The sequence below is a fragment of the Garra rufa genome, chromosome 2, assembly GCF_049309525.1.
Source record: "Garra rufa chromosome 2, GarRuf1.0, whole genome shotgun sequence".
NCBI classification, from domain to species: domain Eukaryota; kingdom Metazoa; phylum Chordata; class Actinopteri; order Cypriniformes; family Cyprinidae; genus Garra; species Garra rufa.
The window spans coordinates 44,439,101-44,465,476 of record NC_133362.1 but is presented as its reverse complement, the minus strand read 5'-3'; the positions used below and the strand labels follow the sequence as shown (position 1 = coordinate 44,465,476).

At 39.2% G+C, this 26,376-nt stretch overlaps 1 protein-coding gene across 1 annotated transcript in view; it reads left to right on the top strand.

Moving 5' to 3' along the window:
• The window catches only part of xpo5 (exportin 5), a 117,386-nt gene that overhangs the window by 62,345 nt on the left and 28,665 nt on the right, over window positions 1-26,376 (top strand). The window contains exons 26-28 of the mRNA XM_073835223.1: window positions 3,916-3,962; window positions 12,647-12,747; window positions 12,837-12,896. Of these exons, the coding sequence (XP_073691324.1) occupies window positions 3,916-3,962; window positions 12,647-12,747; window positions 12,837-12,896 (208 nt within the window). The remainder of the gene's footprint in view (window positions 1-3,915; window positions 3,963-12,646; window positions 12,748-12,836; window positions 12,897-26,376) is intronic.

Genomic DNA, 26,376 nt, shown 5'->3' with positions numbered 1-26,376 from the left:
GTGGAGGAAAAGAACCAGTGGGTTTTGCAGACAGATAAAGTTGTGTGTCATCAGCGTAACAATGAAAATTAATACCATGTTTTCTTAAAATATAACCAAGCGGAAGCATATAAATAGTAAAAAGAAGCGGGCCCAAGACAGAACCCTGTGGAACACCAGTAGTGACTGTAGACGTTCTTGATCTGAAGCTTTTTAAATGAATTCGCTGAGTGCGTCCACAAAAATACGACTTAAACCAAGACAGAGCAGTGCCAGTAATCCCAATAGAAGTTAACCTGTCGAGAAGTATTTTATGTGAGATAGTGTCAAAGGCAGCGCTCAAGTCAAGGAGCACAAGTATGGTTAAAAGCCCAGAATCAGCTGCCAGCAGCAGGTCATTGGTAATTCTGATAAGAGCAGTCTCAGTACTATGGTGAGAACGAAAACCAGATTGAAATTGTTCGTACAAATTATTATTAGAAAGATGGTCATGAATTTGAGTTGCAATACACTTTTCCACTACCTTAGAGATAAATGGTAAATTTGAGATTGGACGAAAATTATCAAAGTTAAGTGGATCAGCCCCTGGTTTCTTAAGTATGGGAGTAATAATAGCTGTTTTAAGAGAAGAAGGTACCGAACCAGAAACAAGTGAAGCATGAACAATTTTAGTAATCAGTGGCAGAAGGGCTGGTAAACAAGCTTTCACTAATTGAGTTGGTAAAGGGTCTAGCTGACAAGTCGAAGATTTAGATTTATTTATCAGACCCGCTATCTCTAAAGTAGTTGGTAGTGTAAAAGTAGAAAAAGCAGAGTGGAAAGGTACGTGAGAAATAGGCTGACAGGAGGTAGTAATAAGTAATTGCTGATATACATTATTCACCTTAGACTCAAAGAAAGTCATAAAACGTTCACATAAGTCAGTGGAATACATATCAGATGGAAAAGAATCAGGAGGTCGCAGAATATTGTTTACCACAGAGAAAAGAGTCCTGGAGTTCCCATTGCTGACTCCAATTATGTTGGCGTAATAAGCAGATTTAGCTTCAGACAGTGCATTTCGGTAGTTTAAAGTGTGTTCAACATACATCTCTTTATGCACAGTAAGGCCAGACCTGCCGTATAAACGCTCTAACCTACGGCCTTTGGTTTTAAGTTCACGCAGTTCCGGTGTGAACCAAGGAGCTGAATGTTCAAATGAAACAGTTCGAGTTCTCACAGGTGCAAAATCATCTAGAATCATATTCAGTCCATCGTTATAGTGTGAAACCAGTTCATCAACAGTCGAGAAATCAGAATTACTGGAAAAGATAGCAAGTTCATCAGAGAGAGTAAGCACATCAATGTTCTTAATATTCCGATATGTGATCGGGCGACATGGTTTTGCCTTAGAAATTGCCAGCTGGGCACAAAAAGACACCAACAGATGATCCGATATAGCCAGATCTGAAACAGTAAAATTGTAAGGTGCTATGCCAGAACAGCAGACAAGATCAAGAGTATGCCCCTTAGAATGAGTGGGCAGTGTGTTAAATTGCTGCATACTAAAACAATCCAGGCATGATATAAATTCACTTGTGAATGCATTACTGACATTATCTACATGAATGTTAAAATCACCCAGCATAATGACATTTGGGGACATGGAACATAGATGAGTCAAGAGGTCAGAAAGTTCAGGTAAAAAAACATTGTTGCCCTTGGGAGGGCGGTAGATAGTTGTAAGAATAGTAGGAATTGCTCCATTCATTTTTAAGGCAATTACTTCAAAAGAAGAATATACAGGCAGAGTTATCTGAGATACTTTTAATTTCTCTTTGTACAATATCGCTAGCCCCCCTCCCCGTCCCGTAACACGGGATTTACAAACATAACCATATCCAGGGGGAACAGACTGGTTTAGGTGAAAGAAGTCAGCTGGTTTCTGCCAAGTCTCAGTTAAACAGAGAAAGTCAAACTTGCGGTCAGACAGCAGATCGTACACCAACGGTCCTTTAATGGAAAGTGATCGTATATTAAGTAATCCAAAGGAAAAGGTGTTATTACCAGGATCGTTGCCAATCGATCTGGCCAGGTTGGTTAGTACACTGTGGTCAGCAGTCCGTGTGGACCTCCTCTCTGGGCGTGGTTTAGACGACCAAAAGGACCGTATTTGACATGAGCCATCGATGTTATAATTCCGCCGAGATCCGCGATGTATATATTTCCGACGTGGTATGTACACAATATCCGAGAGAAGATGCCGAGCTGGCGGAAGATCAAAAGAACGCAAACGGAGCTGAATAAGCTCCGCCGCTGTATACTGGAGTATCATCCATACCACAGAATGATACACAGCAGAATGGACGATCCAGATGTAGCTCATCCGCACCAGTAGCTCAGAGATCTTCATAACTGATCTTTGACGGGTTGACGGGTCAGTAACCAGCAGGCAAACCGGCAACCGTAGAGAGCATCAACACGCCGATCAATCAGCGTACAAACCCGCGGAATCCGCGCGGAAAAGTCAGAGTGACTCCTCGAAACAGTTTAAAATAGTTCATTCATGCATTCGTAAATGCATTAAGATTTAAAAAAAAAAAAAAAAAAAAAATACCAGAAGTTAAAACATTTAAAATTCCCTCCCTGAGCAGCGGCAGCTAATAGTGCCAGCGTTCACCCGGAAGATGTAGGTGGGGGGAGTGAATGTACAGCACTCTCTCCACCCTCAATACCACGACTGAGGTGAGTCCCTTGAGCAAGGCACCGATCCCCCAACTGCTGCCCGGGCGCCGCAGCAATGGCTGCCCACTGCTCCGGGTGTGTGTTCACTACTGTGTGTGTGCACTTGGATGGGTTAAATGCAGAGCACAAATTCCTAGTATGGGTCACCATACTTGGCCTCACTTCACCTCCTTTCCTTTCTTAATTCAAGTAGTTAAAATATTTAGTAGTTGTCAGTTAATGGTTTTTGTGAGCTCATCTAAAGTGAAGACTATTTATACCTCGTAAAGCTTTTACAAAGGAGATTTAAAGAGAAAAACTTGTACACTTTTTATAATGAAAAAAATAAACCTCTGTAACAAAATGTACAAAAAAATAATAATTCCTAAATACCAACATATCTTCATATTTCTTCATTTTTTTGTTGCTTATTTTGTTGACGTATATTTTTGTTGCTTTTTTTATGACATTGCAGAGTCTTTTTTTTCCGTTTTATAACGTGTACAATTTTACAGTAACTATTATATGTCTAAATAATATCTATAAATGTGCATTTAAAGTTTATTTAAATGTATCATTTAGTTACACTTTCTAAATTATATAATGAACCTCTGACAACTCCTAAATAACTGGTCTGTTAATAATATAATACTTAATTCAGAAATGATTCATTGATCATGAATGCATTATGAAAATACAATTATTAAAAACATTATAGATATGCTTTTAAATTAGGAACAAAACATTTATAGCTCCATCTATAAACTGCTTACTACTGCCTATTAATGTAGGGATAATGCTTTATAAACGATGAATTGACTATTTACTAATGCTTAACTAATGGTTCATAGTGTGTAGTTATTATAAAGTGGTGTTACCGTTTTGGATAAAAGAATATCACATAAAATGCATACATTTAATAAGGATATAAACGGTACCAAAATTGTTCCTGAAAAAAAAAATAGGGGCAGGACCATCCTCTAAAAGCAGTGGTTTTCAAACCTGTCCTGAAGGCACCCCTGCCCTGCACATTTTGTATGTTCCCCTTATTAGACACACCCAAATCAGGTCTTGAAATCTCTACTAATGAGCTGATGATTTGAATCAGGTGTGTTAGATGAGGGAGACATGCAAAATGTGCAGGGCAGGGGTGTAAATGACCAAAAACCAGTATTGCTTGCAGTACAGAATTTGCCTAATGTTATGTGCTGTTTTTTACTTCATTAAAAACAGAGACTGAACTTTCGGTGGCAGATCATCAACCAACGGACCAGTCTGTGGTAAGACATTTTAGTGTTGTATAATACTATAAATATTTGTGTGCATATTGTATATTGTACGAATCTGAAAATTCACGCTGCTTTCAAGTTGACAAACTTCTTTTCACACTTATTGTGTGACACCCCTGGCTAGCTGTAACTCTAATGTCAGCTTATCTTTGGTCAGCATTTCTTTGGAAAATGCTCTGTATGTTGATGATAAAACTAAGATCTATTTTGACTATAAATTGGCTGTCTTGTCAGTAAATATGTAACATTCTGGTTTTGGAGGATGTTGTTATAGATTACACCAGTGCTAATGCATTAAATCATTAACCCGATGAATGATGTATCAAAATACCATTTCAACTTACTGCCCAAAAATGTTAAAACATTTGAATTTGACAAATGATCAGGTTTTTTTGTCCTTAATAATGAGCATTATGCATAGGAAGCTAGGGTTGTCAGAGATATCTCCTGTTGCTGATGCCTTTGACGATAACAAGATGATTTAATATTATTATTATTATTATTATTATTATTATTATTATTATTATTATTATTATTATTATTATTATTATTTATTGTCCATCAAAAATACACTAGGTGCCTATCTATAGCGATGCAGCGCGGAGAGATGCTTCTGTCAATCTTCAGAAATGTGCAGACATGTGCAGTGTATTCATCATACCACTTCACTGATTATAATTGGGATTACATGTACTCGCGCTAGAAAGTCAATGTTCTTCCATAATGTAATTTTTTTTTTTTTTTTTTTTGCTTCCTTTCTGTAGCTGCTTTCTGAACAACTTGCTGAAAAATACTAGACTGCTTTAAGCCTTGCGCTAGAGTTAATTCACATTCCGGCAATGAAGCGAAGTAAGTAAATTAATAAATTAGCACGACAATATCGTGTATCACGATCTCACAGGTTGCAATAGGACTATTTGAAATTGAGCATATTGCTCAACACTATAGGAAACTAATATGAACTGCATCTGTTCTAAACTGTTCATTGCATCATTTAATTAACAAGAATATCAATATCAATGTGTGAGTCAAATTTGCAATAATCTTAAAACTTATTGTTGTATAATAAACTTGGCATTGTTTTATGATGACTAACTTTTGACTAGTTTGTTCCTCTTTTTTAAGTGGTTTTATATAAAAGCTTTTTTCTAAATGCATATGCAACGTAAATGTAATAATAACAATAGTAATAAAAGTAATAGTAGGTATTATTATTATTATTATTATTATTTTATTATTATTATTATTATTATTATTATTATTTTAATTTATAGGCTAAATAAATGAGTGCATTTAAGACGGTAAAATGTTTATCATAAAATAATTAATGAGCGCTTTATTTTTAAATATCTTTTTACAGTTTTGGAAATGTGTTTCTGTACTGTATAAGTGTTAATCTTGACACATCTAGATGATTAAAAAGTGTTTAACAAGTGTGATTTACTGTACAAATAGGTGAAACAAGAAATCTAATGTAATCAACAATAGAATCTATCAAAGAGCAAAAAAACTTGTAACACTTTATAATAACTACACAGTGTGAGTCATTAGTTAAGCATTGGTAAATAGTTAATTACTCATTTATAAAGCATTATTCGTACATTAGTAGACATTTGTAAGCAGTTCATAAATACAGCTATAAATGCTCTATTCTTGTTTTATAAGCATCTGTATAATATGCTTAATTGTATTTTCATACTTTAGTAAGGATCAGTTAATAATTTCTAAATTAAGCATTACATTATTTACAAACCGGTTAGTTAGTAGTTGAAAGTGGTTCATGAGATCATTTAGAAAGTGTTAGTAAATGATTCATAAACCATTTGAATGCACATTTATACATCTTATTATGCAGACATATATTAAGTTAGTGTGTTAATAAATGCTTTAACACATATTCCTACTGTAACTCATAATTAATTCAGGCAGTTATAAAACAAACTAGCTGTCAGTTAATGTTTTTGTGAGCTCATCTAAAGTGAGGACTATTTATGCTTTGTAAAGTAATAAGTAATAAGTATCTATGCTAAGCTATGCTAAAAGTGATATCGCCAGAACAGGAGAACGACTTTTGTAAACACTTTACAAAGCATAAATAGTCCTCACTTTAGATTAGCTCACAAAAACCATCAACTGACAGCTAGTAAATGTTTTATAACTGCCTGAATTAATTCTGAGTTACAGTAGGAATATGTTATTAAAGCATTTATTAACACACGGACTAACTGTTAATATATATCTGAATAATAAGATGTAAATGTGCATTTAAATAGTTTATTAACACTCTAAGCACTATATACATAAAGGTGACTTGACTTGACTTTCTAAATGATCTCATGAACCACTTACAACCACTAACTAACCGGTTTGTAAATAATGTAATGCGTAATTTCAAAATGATTAACTGATCCTTAATAAATTATGAAAATACAATTATGAACTGCTTGCAAATGTCTATTAATGTAGGAATAATGCTTTATAAATGGTTAATTAACTATTTACCAATGCTTAACTAATGACTCATAGTGTGTAGTTATTAAAAAGTGTTACCAAACTTGTTTATGTATCCAAATAATAGGATTACATGCCGAGATACTAGCAAACTTTTTTTATTCTTATAAAGTGCAAAAGTGCTCAGTGCATATTTAAATCAACAAACGTTTCAATTCAATTCAAGTTTATTTGTATAGCGCTTTTCACAATACAAATCGTTGCAAAGCAGCTGTACAAAAATGTAGGCTACTATAATATATTTAGTAGCTTGTTAGTGGTGACTACTGTATGTTAAGTCGATGTACATATGATATAAATATTAAAAATAATAATGGTGTAGTGATTATGTGTTGCAATTAAACTTGTAGAAAATCTGTGTAGTGCTGTATGTTGTTTCAAGGCTGGCATCATCGGCAGTCCTCTGAGGGGTTGTCATCATCTCTTCTTGGGTATTCTGAATCCAGACTGAATCTTGTGTAATTCCTAGTTACCACGGGATGGAAATCCCATGGCAGAAGAGTTTCAGTCACGCAGCACCTTCCTACATATATATATTTATATATATCATTCAGAATCTCCATACAATACATCATGTAAGGGATAGTCAGTGGTTTGCTGTGCATTAAAGGATTTTAAATGCACAACGTGGAGGTTTAAAACCTTTTTGCTTTGCCGTTTTTAAATGCCTCCACAAAGTGCATTTAAGATCCTTTAATACATGGCATGCCGTTGATTATCCAGCTTATTTCATGGTCATTTGCAAATTTATAGAAAAGTTAAAACTAATATTGCTCTTTGCACCGAAATATTTGACCGAATGGGTAAAAATGACAGTTATTTTCATCTGTTACTGTCATTTTGTGGAATAGATATGGTACTTCTGATGCGTCGCCATACAAATTTGGAACGCAAATTATTACAAACTAAAAGTAAATACTTCGTCTGAACACTGTACAACCAAATGGTTTGAAAGAGATTCCAAATTAAATTTAATTTCAAGCGATTCCTTCGGGGGAAACAGACTTAGACTTATCAGAAAAGGAACTGCCAACACTACCGGGTCTAGTTCCCTCAGTGAACTGACTCACAGATAGAGAGTAGCAGACCTGTCCCGGAAAAGAAACCGTTCTAGTAGGGGTCACCGTAGGGTGACGCGCCCTATATAACAGATGGTTAGGAGACATCGTAGATGATATCTGAGTGGAGTTGGGCCCAAGGAGACCAACTCAAGGATGGGAACGAAGAGACCGCGTAAAAAGTGCCCAGAGACTAGCGTGGGACACTTACCATCGCAATGGATTTTAGAAAGAGTGTTTTCCCTGGGGTTTTCACTACTAAAGCTCCAGGTTTGTCAAGATGATGCCCTCAAACGGGACAGACAGTCCGCAAACTTTAAGTCGACTGATGAAGTCATGGAGCTAGAACTGACCATCAAATAATGGAGGTAGACAAAGGACAGATTCCTAACCCTGAGCTGCAGGGAGTAACACCAGTTCTCAAGAGGGGGCGATGCTCTAGAGGGACCCTTTAGTGTAAAGGGGAACGTGCTAAGCCCAGTCCACATAGATGCCTGAAAGGGAGCTTTATACTCAACCCAGAAGTCAGGAACAGACAGGCTCTTAACCCTGGACCACAGGGAGGAACACCCTACTACCAGGATGGGGGGTGGTGCTCAGAGATTACCCTTCCTCAGAAGGGGAGCACACCTAACCTGCCAGGAATGGTGCTCTAATGGGACCATTCGCAAAGGGGAACAAATCATGCCCGATTCAGGAGACCTGAGAGGGAGGTAGTGTGTCATGGGTAGGCTCCAAACCCTGAAGGACTGGGAGGGATAAAACCCACCAGAGGGTGGTGCTCTAAGGTCACTTTCCGCAGAAAGGGGAGCAACCAAGCTCATTTCAAGGCCCTGAGAAAGGGAATATTCCTGGAAGTCATGAGGACAGACTCCTTACCCTGAAGGCCAGGGAGGAACACCTGTCCTTAACGAGGGGGCACTCATTGAGGACCCTTTCCTCAGAAAGGGGAGAGCCCTGCTCGTGCGTGAGGCCTGAAGAGAATCAACCTGGACAAAGGGGATAGGCTCCTAACACAGGAAACAGGGAGGAAAACCTAGCTTGTCAGAGAGAGTGGTACTCTGAATAAACTCTTTCCGCAGAAAGGGGAGCACACTTTAGCGATTTCCTCCTCCGCCCTCAGGCTACAAAGGGGGTAGACTGACATCAATCCTAGGTGGACTTATGTTCCTGTCTCAGCAGGGCATACATCTTTCCCCAAACAGGAACCGGGGCCTGAGAGGTTTCTCCTCGGAGACAACACCCAGGAGGACGAACACCGCGACCAGAGGGGGAGTATTCGCTGCAGACTCGTCATTCCTTTCCTTAGATGGTATGAGCCCAGGTGGTCTCAGAACATGTATGTCCAGCTAGGGGTGTCCAGGAACCTTCTGCAAAGGGATATTTTCCTGGAGCTTACCTGAAAAGAGGACCGTAGCCTTAAAGTAGTGGGGAACTGGGGGCCAAAAGTGGCCATAACGTCAAGGTAGATAGGTCGAAGACAGATCCAAATAGATGAAATGCCACAGTCATAGTCAAAGACCAGATCAGGGAGCTCAAAGATGCTTTCCAAAGAGCAAGAAAAACACCACAAACATGTCCCAGAAATACAGCAAGAATATGCCCCCTCTGTAAAACGGCCCCTATCAATACAAAAATCATCAAAACTTGGCCTGATGGGGCCTCTCAGCAGCTGCAGGACTGTTTCGACAGGACTAACTGGGAGGTGTTTGGACATAATGACCTAGAAGTGTTCACAGACAGTGTGCTGTACTACATAAAGAACTGTACAGACACGGTCACAGTGGACAAACGCATTCAGGTTTTTTCCCACCTGAAGCCCTGGATGACTGGAGAGGTCAAGCGGCTGCTCAGAGGGAGAACACCGCTTTCAGGTCTGGAAATCGGGAGCAATATAGTGCTGCCCGAGCTAACCTGAAGAGAGGCATCAGAGAGGCCAAGATGGATTATAGGAGGAGGATTGAGGACCATCTGGACAGTAACAACAGCAGGCAGGTGTGGCAGGGAGTCCAGCTGGCTGGAATCTTTACCAAGATTTTCAACTAATCGCTGGCCCCGTCCATTGTTCCATCGTGTCTGAAATCCTCTACCATAGTCCCATTACCAAAGAAATCTCACATCTCGAGCCTGAGTGACTACCGATCTGTTGCACTCACACCAGTGGTAATGAAGTGCTTCGAAAAATTGGTCCGCAGTTACATTACATCATTCCTTCCACCAGGCTTTGACAGTCACCAGTTCGCCTACAGGGGGAATAGATCCACAGAGGACGCCTTGGCTACAGCCCTCCATTTTGCACTGTCCCACCTGGAGAAGCAGGGGAGCTACGTCCGGATGCTCTTTTTGGATTATAGTTCGGTGTTCAACACCATCCTTCCCGACAAACTGACGGCTAAACTTAAGGACTTGGGGCTTCCACATTCCATCTGCATGTGGATTAATAGCTTTCTGTCTGATCGCAGTCAGAGGGTCAGATTGGGCCGACATACTTCCATGGCCCTTAGCCTCAGCACCAGCTCCCCACAGGGCTGTGTTCTGAGCCCCCTGCTTTACACTCTTTACACACACGACTGCACCCAAGCTCACCATAGCAACACCATTGTGAAGTTTGCAGATGACACTACTGTGGTGGGACTTATATCAGGAGGGGATGAGTTAGCTTATAGGGATGAGGTGGAGCAGCTCTCATGGTGGTGTAAGGAGAATAACCTGCTCCTCAACACCACAAAGACCAAGGAGCTGATCATTGACTGCAGGAGGAAGAAAACTGACATTATTCCACTTTCAATCAGTGGGGACTGCGTAGAGAGGGTAGCTGTTCAGATAGAGGAGGGCCTGACTTGGAGCACAAATACATCTGAGCTGTTGAAAAAGGCACAGCAGAGACTCTACTTCCTTAGAGTGCTGAGGAAGAATAACGTCACTCAGAGACTACTGGTGTCCTTTTATCGGTGCGCACTGGAGAGCATCTTAACCTACTACATTGGCATATGGTTCACTAGCTGCACAGTGGCTCAGAGGAAAGCGCTTCAGAGGGTCATAAATACGGCCCAGAAGATCTTAGGCTGCCCTCTCCCAACATTGGTGATCTATACAGTACGCACTGTATTAAGAAAGCCCAAAATATCATCAAAGACACATCACATCCTGGATATGATCTGTTTGAACTGTTACCGTCAGGGAGGCAATACAGGACAATTAGAGCCAGGGCAAACCGACTTAAAAACTGTTTTTATCCAACAGCTATAACCACTAAATAATTCAAAAACGCGGGTTTCATGAAATGTGTAACAAAACGGACAGATGGTGAATGTGACTGGGTACAATTTTTCTATACTTACTTATTTATCTTATTTTTTTTATCTATCTATGGATGTACATATCTATTTTATTATCTTAGATTAATTCGCATTTATTTTATGTTGCACTTTGACTGGTTAGCACTATTAATTTTCGTTGTACATGCAAATTGTACAATGACAATATACTACTACTACTACTACTTTATACTGTGTCGCCTGGTAGTGACGCACCGGCAGCGACCGTCATGCCACGGTGACGTTATAAGCTGTCGCCGGCCATTTCATGTAGTTTTTCTATGTATACTTCAGACACGAGTCACGCTTCTGCGTTCCCCAATAGCGCCCTCTAGAGGACGCAGTGAGAGTTCCCTCGAAAGGGAATTGCTGTCTATCCAATAGATAAGAAGTTAGCCACTGAAGAGCAGCACTAGTGATACCTATAGCAGGTAGTCTAGAAACAAGTACAGAGTGGCAAACAGTATCAAATGCTGCATTCAGAACAAGGAGAACCAGGATACTGTGGCCTCCTGAATCAGAAACCAGAACGAGATCATTAACCACTTTTTTAAAAGCCAGTGGCAAGGGATCCATTTATAATATGAGTAATAAGTTGGATGAGTGAAGGCAAAAGGGTTTTGAATAGGTATGTTGGAATGGGATCAAGTGTGCAGGAGGCAAAGTTAGATTAGATAATCAGTTGTTCAACCAAAGATGTATTTGTGGGTAAGAAAGTGTTGAGTGGGGTGACCTACCAGACACGGAGAAAGTTGGGGAGAGACAGATGGAGAAAAGGCTTGGTAATTATTATTATTATTATTTTTTTTACTCAAAACTGTCACAAAGCTCAACAGTGCCATTAATAGCTACTGACGATGGTTTAACAAGTTTGTTGATCTCAGAGAAAAGAGCTTTAGGGTTAACTTGGCTTTAAGGACGGAGAGATAGATAGATAATGGAGAGATAGGTAGAGCGTACAGTGTTAAGTACTTCTTTATATTTCAATATCTGAACAAGCAAAAGCAAGCACTTCAAGGGAAGATTTTTTTTTTAATAAAGTAATTCAAAACTCCTACATTCAGATTTTATTACTGTTAAGTTCAAGGGTGAACCAAGGAGAGGAGTGAGTGGTCGGGGCAGTTCTAGTTTTTAGTGGAGCAAGGTCATCCAAAACATTACAAATAGATTCATAACCAACATTGTCAATACCAACAGTGCAAAGCAAATCAAGAGAATGTGAATGCGTGGGAAAAGGAATATTCTAAGATAAATCAAAATAATCCAGAACAGACAAAAAGTATTTTCCAGAATTACAATCAGAATCAACATGTATGTTAAAGTCACCAAGCATTATGATTCTGTTATGCTGGGCACAGGCGCAAGTGAGAAGTTCAATCAACTCAGAAAGGAAACTTGAGTTATATTTAAGGGGTCTATAAACTAACAGAATCAGAAGTGGAGCAGGGCCAGCAAGTTTAAATGCTAGACATTCAAAGCTAGAAACATCAAGAACATCATATTTGGTCATAGTATTACAGTGATATTTCTTTATTTTGTTTATTTTTTTATAATTTGGTTAATTAATAATTCTCTTAAAACTGTTTGTCCAATCTTCACTAAATTTTGAATCTTTTACACCATTTACATACAAGTTATTGTTAAAGGTGATGGTAATTGTATTTATGGGATTTCAGTTAGTCTGATACTCCCTGCCATGTTTGCTTACCTCCTTGTTTTGCTTCTGTTGTGCTTGGCCCCTTAATTGCTGCTTGCATGTATATTTAATTTTATTCTATTCATATTTTAGTGGTCAGGAGGAGGAGGCCTATGAAGAGAACCATGTGACTCAGGAAGTGGTGGAAGAGCAGCTGTTGCGTTTGGTCACACGAGAAGTAATGGACCTTCTAAGTAAGTTTCCATTATGCATGTGAAGCCTTTCAAGTTTAATTCAATTTTTTTATACAAAAGAAAAAAAAAACTTGTAAACATGTTTTCAGGTGTGACTTGCATTACAAGAAAGAATCCAGAGCTATCTGCAAACAAAGAGGAAACAGAGGGTGAGTTAATCATTCTCCCTTTGTATCAACCTTCTTTTTATTAAATTACCCTTTTCGTTCAGTCCATGGAGATTTTAGTTTAATCTCTTTTCAGTTATTAGAAAAGAAAGGGAAAAGTTTTAAATGTTTACTTTGAGGATATGGTTACTTTTTTTTTTTTTTAATCTAACAGCCTTTTTAGGCATAAGCATTTTTAGGCATTTATTATTTAAAAGTATGCTAACATCTTTGAGACCTAACCACAGTTCCTGTGTTTTAGTTATGTGTGTCTCTTCATGTAATCCCACACTGACTCTCCTTGATCTTTTTTGCTGAAAATAGAGATTTTTGCTATTCTTTGGGACCAGTGTCCATCACATAATTACAAGGGGGTCAGTAGAATAATTACAATCATTACAAGTGTTTAAATCATTTGTTTTTATTATCATAAACTGACTCATTATTTTATTGTATACTGACACATTTAATTATCAAGTTACTGTACAGTCGTGGCCAAAAGTTTTGAGAATGACACAAATATTAGTTTTCACAAAGTTTGCTGCTAAACTACTTTTAAATCTTTGTTTCAGTTGTTTCTGTGATGTACTGAAATATAATTACAAGCACTTCATACATTTCAAAGGCTTTTGTCGACAATTACATCACATTTATGCAAAAAGTCAGTATTTGCAGTATTGGCCCTTCTTTTTCAGGACCTGTGCAATTCAACTGGGCATGCTCTCAATCAACTTCTGGGCCAAATCCTGACTGATAGCAACCCATTCTTTCATAATCACTTCTTGGAGTTTGTCAGAATTAGTGGGTTTTTGTTTGTCCACCCACCTCTTGAGGATTGACCAAGTTCTCAATGGGATTAAGATCTGGGGAGTTTCCAGGCCATGGACCCAAAATTTCAACGTTTTGGTCCCCGAGCCACTTAGTTGTCACTTTTGCCTTATGGCACGGTGCTCCATCGTGCTGGAAAATGCATTGTTCTTCACCAAACTGTTGTTGGATTGTTGGAAGAAGTTGCTGTTGGAGGGTGTTTTGGTACCATTCTTTATTCATGGCTGTGTTTTGGGGCAAAACTTTGAGTGAGCCCACTCCCTTGGATGAGAAGCAACCCCACACATGAATGGTCTCAGGATGCTTTACTGTTGGCATGACACAGGACTGATGGTAGAGCTCACCTTTTCTTCTCCGGACAAGCCTTTTTCCAGGTGCCCCAAACAATTGGAAAGAGGCTCCATCGGAGAATATGACTTTGCCCCATTCCTCAGCAGTCCATTCGCCATAGTTTTTGCAGAAGATCAATCTGCCCCTGTTGTTTTTTTTTTGGAGAGAAGTGGCTTCTTTGCTGCGCTTCTTGACACCGGTCCATCTTCCAAAAGTCTTGGCCTCACTGTGCGTGCAGATGAGCTCACACCTGCCTGCTGCCATTCCTGAGCAAGCTCTGCACTGGTGGCACTCCGATCCCGCAGCTGAATCCTCTTTAGGAGACGATCCTGGCGCTTGCTGGACTTTCTTGGACGCCCTGAAGCCTTCTTAACAAGAACTGAACTTCTTTCCTCGAAGTTCTTGATGATCCTATAAATTGTTGATTTAGGTGCAATCTTAGTAGCCACAATATCCTTGCCTGTGAAGCCATTTTTATGCAACGCAATGATGGCTGCACACGTTTCTTTGCAGGTCACCATGGTTAACAATGGAAGAACAATGATTTCAAGCTTCACCCTACTTTTAACATGTCAGGTCTGCCATTCTAACCCAATCAGCCTGACATAATGAGTTAACAAGACGATTACTGAAATGATCTCAGCAGGTCCTTTAATGACAGCAAAGAAATGCAGTGGAAAGTTTTTTTTTTTCGGGTTTAAGTTAATTTTCATGGCAAAGAAGGACTATGCAATTCATCTGATCACTTTTCATAACATTCTGGAGTATATGCAAATTGCTATTATAAAAACTTAATCAGCAACTTTTCCAGTTTCCAATATTTATGTAATTCTCAAAACTTTTGGCCACGACTGTAGATGATGTTTATATCTGTAGACATTTTTAAACATTAGCTTGAAAGCTCATAACAGCTATTTGGAGAACAGAGCAGCCATTATAGACAGGTAGGCCTGTCGTGATACGTACTATATCGACTTATCACGGTTATGCCCATATATGATGTGATAAGTTTTGGTATATTGCCCATTGTATATACAGGTGCATCTCAATAAATTAGAATGTTGTGGAAAAGTAATGTTTTTTTTTAAGTAATTCAACTCAAATTGTGAAACTCGTGTATTAAATAAATTCAATGCACTCAGACTGAAGTAGTTTAAGTCTTTGGTTCTTTTAATTGTGATGATTTGGCTCACATTTAACAAAAACCCACCAATTCACTATCTCAAAAAATTAGAATACTTCATAAGATCAATAAAAAAAAATTGTTAGTGAATTGTTGGCCTTCTGGAAAGTATGTTTATTTACTGTATATGTACTCAATACTTGGTAGGAGCTCCTTTTGCTTTAATTACTGCTCCAATTGGGCGTGGCATGGAGGTGATCAGTCTGTGGCACTGCTGAGGTGGAATGGAAGCCCAGGTTTCTTTGAGTGTGGCCCTCAGCTCATCTGCATTTTTTGGTCTTTTTGTTTCTCATTTTCCTCTTGACAATCTATGGGGTTCAGGTTTGGTGAGTTTGCTGACTAATCAAGTACACCAACACCATGATCATTTAACAAACTTTTGGTGCTTTTGGCAGTGTGGGCAGGTGCTGGGAAATGAAATTAGCATCTTTAAAAAGCTGGTCAGCAGAAGGAAGCATGAAATGCTCTAAAATTTCTTGGTAAATGGGTGCAGTGACTTTGGTTTTCAAAAAAACACAGTGGACCAACACCAGCAGATGACATTGCACCCCAAATCATCACAGACTGTGGAAACTTAACACTGGACTTCAAGCAACTTGGGCTATGATCTTCTCCACCCTTCCTCCAGACTCTAGGACCTTGGTTTCCAAATGAAATACAAAACTTGCTCTCATCTAAAAAGAGGACTTTGGACCAATGGGCAACAGTCCATTTCTTCTTCTCCATAGCCCAGGTAAGACACATCTGATGTTGTCTGTGGTTCAGAAGTGGCTTAACAAGAGGAACACACCAACTGTAGCAAAATTCCTTGACACGTCTGTGTGTGGTGGCTCTTAATGCCTTGATCCCAGCCTCAGTCCATTCCTTGTAAAGTTCACCCAAATTCTTGAATCGATTTTGCTTGACAAGCCTCTCAAGGCTGCTATTCTCTCTGTTGGTTGTGCATCTTTTTCCTCCACACTTTTTCCTTCCACTCAACTTTCTGTTAACATGCTTGAATACAGCACTCTGTGAACAGCCAGCTTCTTTGGCAATGAATGTTTGTGGCTTACCCTCCTTGTGTCAATGATTGTCTTCTGGACAGCTGTCAGAACAGCAGTCTTCCCCATGATTGTGTAGCCTAGTTAACCAAATTGAGAGACCATTTTGAAGGCTCTGGAATCCTTTGCAGGTCTTTTGAGTTGATTAGCTGATTAGCATGTCACCATATTCTAATTTGTTGAGATAATGAATTGGTGGGTTTTTGCTAAATGTGAGCCAAATCATCACAATTAAAAGAACCAAAGACTTAAACTACTTCAGTCTGTGTGCATTGAATTTGTTTAATACATGAGTTTCACAATTTGAGTTGAATTACTGAAATAAATGAACTTTTCAACGACATTCTTATTTATTGAGATGTACTTGTATATGGGTGTTTGTTCACGTAAAAATGAATTTCAACATTATTTTAGTCGTGGCTCAAAGCAGCTCCACACACAGGTGCACACAGAGAGAGCTGTAAGTGTGCAATTACCTGCGTCTGTCATTTTTTCAAAGCCTTGTAGTCATGAAACAAATCAGTTTGCCATCAGTTGTCAGAAGATGAAAGCAATATTTTTGTTGTGGTATCCTGTCAGCTTTTAAAGGGATTTCCCATGACTGGCGTTAGCACTGTTCAGTGCACGGAATTATTGTCTATGAAGTGAAACATCAGCTTCAGTGTAACCCATGTGATGCATTATTTTTCGATTGTGATTTGATAAATCAACGTTTTTAAGCATATTGTTTTTAATGATGACTCACTCGTAAAGGCAATCTATTGCTGCCACCTGCTGGCGTAACAATGACTGACAACCCTGCTCTTATACTGCTCAAATATCACTATGTAGTCAGTGGCATAAAATGGTCTTAAAATGACAGTAATATTGCTTTTTGCCATCATTACTAAAGTAATATATTGCCAAATAAAAAAAAGTTGTCAAAACTGGCCTATGGGCTATCTACCAGTGGATCTGATACACCAGAAAAATGGACAACACAAAAAAGCACATCAATGTCAATGGTGGGTGGGGGGTCCATGAGGATGGTTTAAGATATTATTGGGGTCCGGTACTCAAAAAGGTTTTATATTTAAAAGAATTATTGACTTAGACACTTATTCTTGTACCTGTCCCTTCTACAAATTGCCCTTAGTCATTGTGTTGTTGAACACAGTTAAGATGTTTGCCATTATTTCTATGGCAGATGTGGGTCTTTCATGAAATGTTCCATGAAGACCACTTCTGATCAAACTTACTAAACTTAACTTTGTTAAATTTAACAGTTGCTGCATCATTGACAGACACAAGTTGATTATGACTCTCTATAAGAATGCACGGTAACACTTTATAATAAGTCTTTTATAAGTGATTAGTTAATGATGAAATAATCATTTACAAAACATTCACAAATGATTATTAAGTGATATGCTAACAATTTGTGAATGTTTTGTTAATTCATTAACAAGTAATTTACAAATTAATTTACAAATAATTAGTTAATGATGAACTAATTATTTACAAAACATGACTGTGTTTATAAATTATGAATAAGTGATATGTTCATTTTATTGTAAGTACTATGCTAACGATTTACCCATCTGTCGTAAATTGTCTGAAAAATTGCATCATAAGATAATCAAACAGATCCTTAGTAAATGGTTAAAAATTACTAGTTAACCCCTTAACTGTCACCCCCATTTTTTAAGTTTATCCAAACTTAAATTGCAATTCATGAACACTTTGGAGCTAAGGTAGGTCTCCTTTTAAAGAAAACTTTACTGTAAAGAGAATACACTGTACCATTTTTTTATTATATTATTATTATATATTTATTATATATATATAAAATACATATTGTACATAACAGGTTTTATCCTAAATTTGATATCAATTTGAAGTCTTACATCTAAATAAGTTATTCCAAATTTGAAGTTGATATGAAAAAAAAAAATTGAGGTTCTTGTGAAAGTTTGTTTAGGGCATTATAAAATACTAAATAACCTTATATAATTCATACACTACATGGTGAATAAGTGCAGAGTGTATAGTGCGTCATTTGGGACACAGCTTATGTTTGCCAGAGAAAACATCTTTACCCTCACCAGTCAGCCCTAACATTGCAGTACGAACTTCAAAGTATTCAAAAGCTGTTGATGAATACTGTAAATAATGAATAAATCATTTACAACACTTTCTGCATCCCCTAATCTAAAGTGTAAACTACTCGGTAACACTTTATAATAACGTTCAGTTGTGAGTCATTTATAAGTGGTTAGTTAATGATAAAATAATGATTTGTAAAACATAAAATAAGTGTTATGCTAACAATTTGTGTATGTTTTGTTAATTCATTTACAAGTAATTTACAAGTAATTAGTTAATGATGAACTAATCATTTACAAAACATGACTATGCATTCATAAATGATTAATAAGTGAAATGTTAGTATTTTTATATTTTTTGTAGATTGTTATAAATCATTTACAAGTGATTAGATGATGTACTAATAATTAACATGATTATACATTCACAAATTAAGTAATATGCTAATTAAGTAATATGCTAACAATTTACAAATCTGTCGTAAATTATCTAAAAAAAATAGCATATCATGAAATAATCAAACAGATCCTTAGTAAGTGGTTAATAAGTTACTAGTTAATATATTATTTGTCACTTAAAAAAAATTAAAATATCAATCATTTAAATGTTTATCCTTCACTGAAGATTGCATCATGAATAAATCATTTACAAAGCTTTCTGCATCCCCTAATCTAAAGTGTAAACAATTCATCAGTTGTAAATGTTTTACTCATTATTCAACTGTCTTTCATCCAGTGTGTATACCCACCTGACACCCACACAACCTGTAACCAGCAGGTTTGTAAAACATTTACAACTGATTTAGTTTACACTTTAGACTAGGGGATGCAGAAGTTGTTGTAAATGCCTTATATACACCAGATCATTTGCAACATGTAAGAAAGATCTACAAATGATGTGCACATTTACAAATAATGAATTTTTTACACTTTAGATTAGGGGATGCAGAAATTTTTGTAATTTATTTATTCATGCATTTACACAACAGCTTTTGAATACTTTGAAGTGTGTACTGCAATGTAAGGGCTGACTGGTAAGGGTAAAGATGTCTTCTCTGGCAAACATGAGCTGCACCCCACACTCTGCACTTATTCACTATGCACCATGTAGTGTATGAATTATATAAAGTTATTTTGTATTTTTCATATCAACTTCAAATTTGGAATGACTTATTCAGATGTAAGGCTTCAAATTGATATCGAATTTGATATGCATTTTCTTTACAGTAAATTTAAACTTCTGTAATTTGTTAATACTTTTTTTTTTTTTAATTCTGCTTCTGTAATCTACTGATTGTTTTCTTTAATAAGAGACCTACCTTAGATCTGTATTCCAAAGTGTTCATGAATTACAACAATTTAAGTTTGGATAGTGCACTTTCACGCCTATTTTAAAAAATGAGGGGTGACAGTTAAGGGGTTAACTAGTAATTTTTTAACTATTTACTAAGGATCTGTTTGATTATTTCATTATATGCTATTTTTAAGATAATTTACAACAGATTAGTAAATCGTTAGCATATTACAATAAAATGAACACATCACTTATTAATAATTTATAAACAGTCATGTTTTGTAAATAATTAGTTCATTATTAACTAATTACTTGTAAATTAACTTGTAATTGACTTGTAAATGAATTAACGAAACGTACACAAATTGTTAGCATATCACTTATTAATCATTTGTGAATGTTTTGTAAATTATTTCATAATTTACTAATCACTTATAAAAGACTTACAACTGAACATTATTATAAAGTGTTACCCCATCGATCATCTGATTAACCCTCACATTGAGTCTCTCAATGAGGCTATTAAACTATATTAAATGCACCAGTTCAGCTAGAATCTGGAAGTTGTACTTGCTTTGCTATGTGTTAAGGTAATTCCTTTGTCGCGTCGTTGAAGAAAAGGGCTTTCTTGAGGTTGCTGATTGATTTGGAAGTTCTGTGGTCATTCGATGTTGTGACGGGAATGAATGAGAGTAGGAAGCAAATGCAGGTGAACACGAATATTTATTAAAGACAGATGAAGTGAACACAAAACTCCGTGGTGATGTCTCTCGGCTGGGTTGGCGCAGGGGCTTGATGGCTGGTGATGAAGTGGCGTGAATCTCCCGTGATGAAATACAAATCCAGTGACGATCAACGACGAAATACACAATCCAACATGAACAAGACCAAGACAAACCAACGAACCAGTCCAATATCCAGATCAACTAGCAGACAGGGAAGAAGAGAATGAGGTGAGTATATATAGCTGACAGTAATGTGTGACACCTGGTGCGGGGACTGATTAGCAGCTGAATCGAATGAGCATGACGTAACCACATGAAAGACACCAAATCACGAGACCTGAGAACACAGCCGATCCATGCACCGTGACAGTACCCCCTCTCCTAGGAATGTCCCCTGACGTTCCCAGCCTCCTGTACCTGTTGATTGAAATCATCAATAAGGGAGTGATCCAGAATGTCTCTAGCAGGTACCCAACTTCTCTCCTCCGGACCGTAACCTTCCTAGTCCACCAAGTACTGGAATCCTCGTCCCCTCCGCCTAGAGTCCAGAATACGGTTAACCGAATTACACCTAACCGAATAGGTGGGTTCCCCGTCTACGAGCCGCGGCGGTGGGGGAACCGGGACAGGCGGATTAATGTGAGCAAAAAATATGGGTTTAATTTTTGACACATGGAACACGGGATGAATTCTCCTGTACGCTGGAGGGAGGTTGAGGCGGACTGCCACCGGACTAATGATTTTGGTGACAGAAAACGGGCCAATAAATTTGGGAGCAAGTTTATTCGAAACGGATCGGAGAGGAATGTTCTTGGTAGAAAGCCACACTTTTGAACCGACGACGTATACGGGAGGCCTAGACCGGTGGCGATCGGCTTTGGCCTTGGTGCGCGCTCCCACCTGGACCAGAGTCTCACGGGCTCTGGACCATGTGCGACGGCACCTCTGGACAAAGGCGTGAGCGGAGGAGACCGCGACTTCGGATTCCAGACTGAGAAAAATTGGTGGCTGGTACCCTACACTACATTCAAATGGGGATAGGCCCGTGGCTGATACTGGTAAGGAATTGTGTGCGTACTCCATCATTGACAGCTGCTGACTCCAGGAGGAAGTATTTCTAGCGACCATACATCGTAACGTTCTTTCCAAATCCTGGTTGGCTCTCTCAGTTTACCCATTGCTTTGAGGATGGAACCCCGAAGAGAGACTAACAGTGGCCCCCAGAAGTTTATAAAACTCTCGCCAAAATTTGGACACGAACTGGGGTCCTCTGTCAGAGACCACGTCTGTCGGGAGGCCATGTAACCGAAAGACGTGGTCAACGACCGCCACCGCTGTCTCCTTGGCTGAAGGTAATTTGGGCAAGGGGATGAAATGAACCGCCTTCGAGAACCGGTCCACCACGGTCAAAACTACCGTGTTACCCTGGGAGGGTGGAAGGGCGGTAACAAAATCTAGCACAATGTGGGACCAGGGTCTCGAAGGGATTGGCAGCGGTTGTAGGAGCCCATCTGGAGGTCTGTTAGAAGTCTTACCAGTGGCACAAACTGAGCAAGCCAAAACAAAACTGCGAACATCACGAGCCGTGAATAACCACCAAAATCTTTGCTTGACCAAATGTAAGGTGCGACTTACCCCTGGATGACATGCTACATTGGAACAATGACCCCATCAGATAACTTCGGACCGAAGACTTTCTGGCACAAACAAACGGTTAGGTGGGCAACCGGCCGGAGGCGTTACCCCATGTAAGGCTGTTTTAACCTTCGATTCGACCTCCCAACTGAGAGTAGAAACAATAAGTGTCTCGGAAAAAATACTCTCGGGAGTGGACGGGCGATCGAAGTGGTCAAAAATACGAGATAAAGAATCGGGCTTGACATTTTTGGAACCCGGGCGGTACGAAAGAGTAAAGTCAAAACGTCCGAAAAATAGTGCCCACCGAGCCTGCCTAGAGTTCAGTCTTTTAGCGGTTCTAATGTATTCTTCAGATCGAGGTACTCCGCAGGCACGTTACACAGATCCGCCACCTTCTCCTGAAACACAGAATCAGATACAGATGGACAGGCAGACACAAGACAAGACTCATGACACTTAATGCTCCACTCAGACACCGATTTCAGCTGCCAATCAATCCGGGGGTTGTGTTTGATGAGCCATGGATGTCCTAATACAACGGGTGCGTGGGGTGAGTCCAGGATGTAGAAGGAGATACTCTCACGGTGGTTACCTGACACCGTGAGAGTGATGGGTTCCGTGATGGTGGGAAGGGTCTGGCCATTGAGTGCGTGGACTGCTATAGAATTAGTGAGGGGGAGGAGGGGAACATGATTCTGATGAGCAAACGAAAAATCCATAAAGTTACCTTCAGCCCCCGAATCCAGCAGTGCAGTGCAGTGAAGCTCCAGACGTTGCCATCTAAGCCTAACCAGGAGGAGCTTGGAGGTAGATCTGGACGAGGACTTGATAGCAGAGATCCCACCCGACAGTAGCCCCATTTTTACTGCCGGGCTGGCCCTTTTATTGGGCAGCTAAAGGCGAAATGCCCCGCCACCCCGCAGTACAGGCAAAGGCCTTGAGATCTCCGCCTCTCCCTCTCCTCCCGAGTCAGCCGAGCTCGACCCACCTGCATGGGCTCGTGATCCTCAACCGGGCTGACCGCGTCACTACCACTGACTCGAAGATGGAGGTCCCTCCCCAGGGGGAAGCTGAGCGGGTAACCACCGCCACTCGGCTCGGGAAAGTCGAGCGTCTGATCGATATATATATATATATATATATTATTTTATTTTACATATTCTCAATTTGCTGTGGTGATGTTAATTTGTGCGTGTGTGGATGTGTGAGAAAGAGACAGAAAAATTTTCTACATTTTTGTATTTTTGTCGATTTCCCATTCATTTCCTGTGGTCGGTCATTTTTGACCAAAGAGCACAAGTTTTTTTTTTTTTTTTTTTTTTTTTGGAATCGTGCCCTCATTTTTTGTGTGCGTTCACATTCCAAATGCCATAAAAGTCACTGAATTTGGTACTGTTCTGATGAAGCTGTGATTTTTTTTGAAAAATTCAAAACCGAAAATGTTTTGGTCAAAAGTGACCGGATAGAGGTGTGTATATTAATGTGTGTGTGTGTGTGTGTGTGTGTGTGTGTGTGTGTGTGTGTGTGTGTGTGTGAATGGGTGTGTTTTAGAGTGTCACCCCTTCACTGCTGTGTACTTTTTTTCAGCATTGTGGAGGATTTGTAGATTGTACACACAATTATCTGAATATTTGTATTTTTGTGGATTTCCCATTCATTTCCTATGGTCGGTCATTTTAGACCGAAGAGCACAAGGTTTTTTTTTTTTTTTTTTGGAATCGTGCCCTCACTTTTTGTGTGCGTTCACATTCCAAATGCCATAAAAGTCACTGAATTTGGTACCGTTCTGATGAAGCTGTGATTTTTTTTGGAAAAATTCAAAACCGAAAATGTTTTGGTCAAAAGTGACCGAATAGAGGTGTGTATATTAATGTGTGTGTGTGTGTGTGTGTGTGTGTGGACGGCTTTTCAGTCTCATGAAAAAACCTATAGAAGCCGTCTGAATACCAAAAGCCAGCGCGAGGGGAACTTTGTTTGCTCCGGTGATCCAGGAAAGTGGATAAAGTTAGCTACATTGCTAAGTGGGATATTCTTTAAGAATGGAGTTTTTACAGCGGAAAGCCACAGTGGTAAACCCTTTGGATTACAATTTCTGAAATATGCGGCGAGAGTCTTAAAGAAGTTCCCGGCGATACAGTCATACCCTGAAGATTTAACATCGGCTTCAATAGCTGACTGGATCTGTGGACAGCTGCGTTTTATAAGGGAAGCCGTTGTGCCGTCTCTGCGAACAAGAGCGACTCGCAGCCAGCGAAACAGACAGGTGAGCAGGAACAAACTCGCAGACTTGTGGCAGAATAGAAGAGCGAAAGCGATCAAAATCATCCTAAATAACAGTGAGTATCCCGACCCTCCTCCCTGCTCTAGTGACATCACAGTTATACAGACTTATTATGAAAATAAATGTTCAAATCAGAGGTGTGAGGTAGATTTGTCATCCCCGCCTTGGTATTTGAACGATCTGTCACCGAAGCCAACTTTTTTCCCGGAAACAACGCATTTCACGTATCAGGAGGTAGAGATTGTTTTAAATAATCTCCCTAATAATAAAGCAACTGGTAAATATGGCGTGACATATGAGACTTTTAAAAATATGCAGTCCTGTCAGATTTTAACAACTATCTTTAATGTCTGTTTGGAAAATAAGAAAATACCTGATTCATGGAAAGGAGCATTGATTTATCGTATTCCGAAAAAAGACAATATCCCTGATGATCCATCAACATGGAGGGATATATCCCTCCTCCCTACCATCTATAAAGTGTTCATGAAATGCATACTGGCCAGAGTGCTTCCATGGTTGGTGGAGGCTGACATCTTATCCACCAAGCAAAAGGCATATTTTAAAAGGCAAGGTATGAATGAACATGTATTTTGCCTTAAAACAGGGATAGATGACTTTAAGCATGAGTCATGTAGACTGTATTCGGTCTTCCTGGACTTTAGAGATGCATTTGGAACTTTACCTCACAATGTCATGATCAGATCATTGGAGGAAATACAGCTACCTCAACTGTTCATTGATATAGTGAAAGATGTATATAGAGGCTCCTTTATTGAAGTAATCTGCGGAGAACAACTCACTCACTCAATATCACTTCAGATAGGTATTAAAACTGGCTGCCCTTGGAGTGCAATTAATTTTATAATTGCTATTAACCAATGGTTAAAGTGGATGTGTCAATGTGCTCCCCTCGGTGTGATATCTCCTATTCCAGTACAGGGCTATGCAGATGATGTCCAGATGGCCTCCAGAGAAGAGGGTGTAATTAAAAACATGCTTGCCCGAACAGATGCTTTTCTGGAATGGTCAGGCCTGGAGATTAAGGATACAAAATGTGCTGTTCTGTATGAGAGGAGGAGTGGAGGGAACAGGTGGTACCGCTCAAAATCTGATAGGTGTCCAGTGTTTACTGTAGCAGCAAAACCTATACGGGTATATTCCCTTCATGAGACATACACCTATCTTGGACACAAAATTAATATTGCAGGAGAATGGAAAGAGCAAGTAAACATCATTTTATCAGAGTTCACATTAAAGATGGACTTGATTGACATATGTCCATTGCCACTGACTATGAAGCTGGAGGCTATTAGACAGGTGGCACTGTCTAAAGTACAACATCTTTTCTCCAATGTTCACATTCAACAGAAAGTGCTGGATGAAATGAATAACAAAACCGTGAGCTTAGTGCGAAAGTGGTTTGGACTTAATGCACACAGTACCCGTGATATTATTTTTCATCCCCAATGGGAAGGAGGGTTGGGTGCACCAAATGTGACATGGATCTATACCAGCATGCGGATCTCCCATCTTCTGAATATGCTGAATAGCGACGACAAAGATGTAAGGGAATTGGCTCGATCGTCCCTCTTTTTGGATCTAAGGAAGCGCAAGGTCCCACTGGCCGGAGAGTCAGAACCCCACTTCCTTGGTTTCAAAAGAAAACCCAGCGGGAAACTCGACAGTCATTCTGCTGGTTTTGGTGTCTGGTCGGATTGGCCGGACCTGAACGATCTCTGTGTTCGAACTGGAGTATCATTGGAGTGGGTGCGGTCTGACTCTGAGATCATGGGAGTTTCAGAGGATGTTATTACTGACCCCCGGACTTATGTCAAGGCAATAGCCACATATGGTGGTTATAGTTACTCGTTGACATCTGAAAGTGCCCGGCGAACTCTCTTGGATCTACAGCAACATTACCAAAAACAGCACTGGACTGGACTGAAACTTCAGGGAAAACTTGCATGCCTTCCTTCTGCTGATCATTCTGTTTCACACTAATTTCTTAAGAATACTGCACTTAGCGAAGACATTATTATTTTTACAGTTAAGGCTAGATTACAAGTTCTTCCTACTA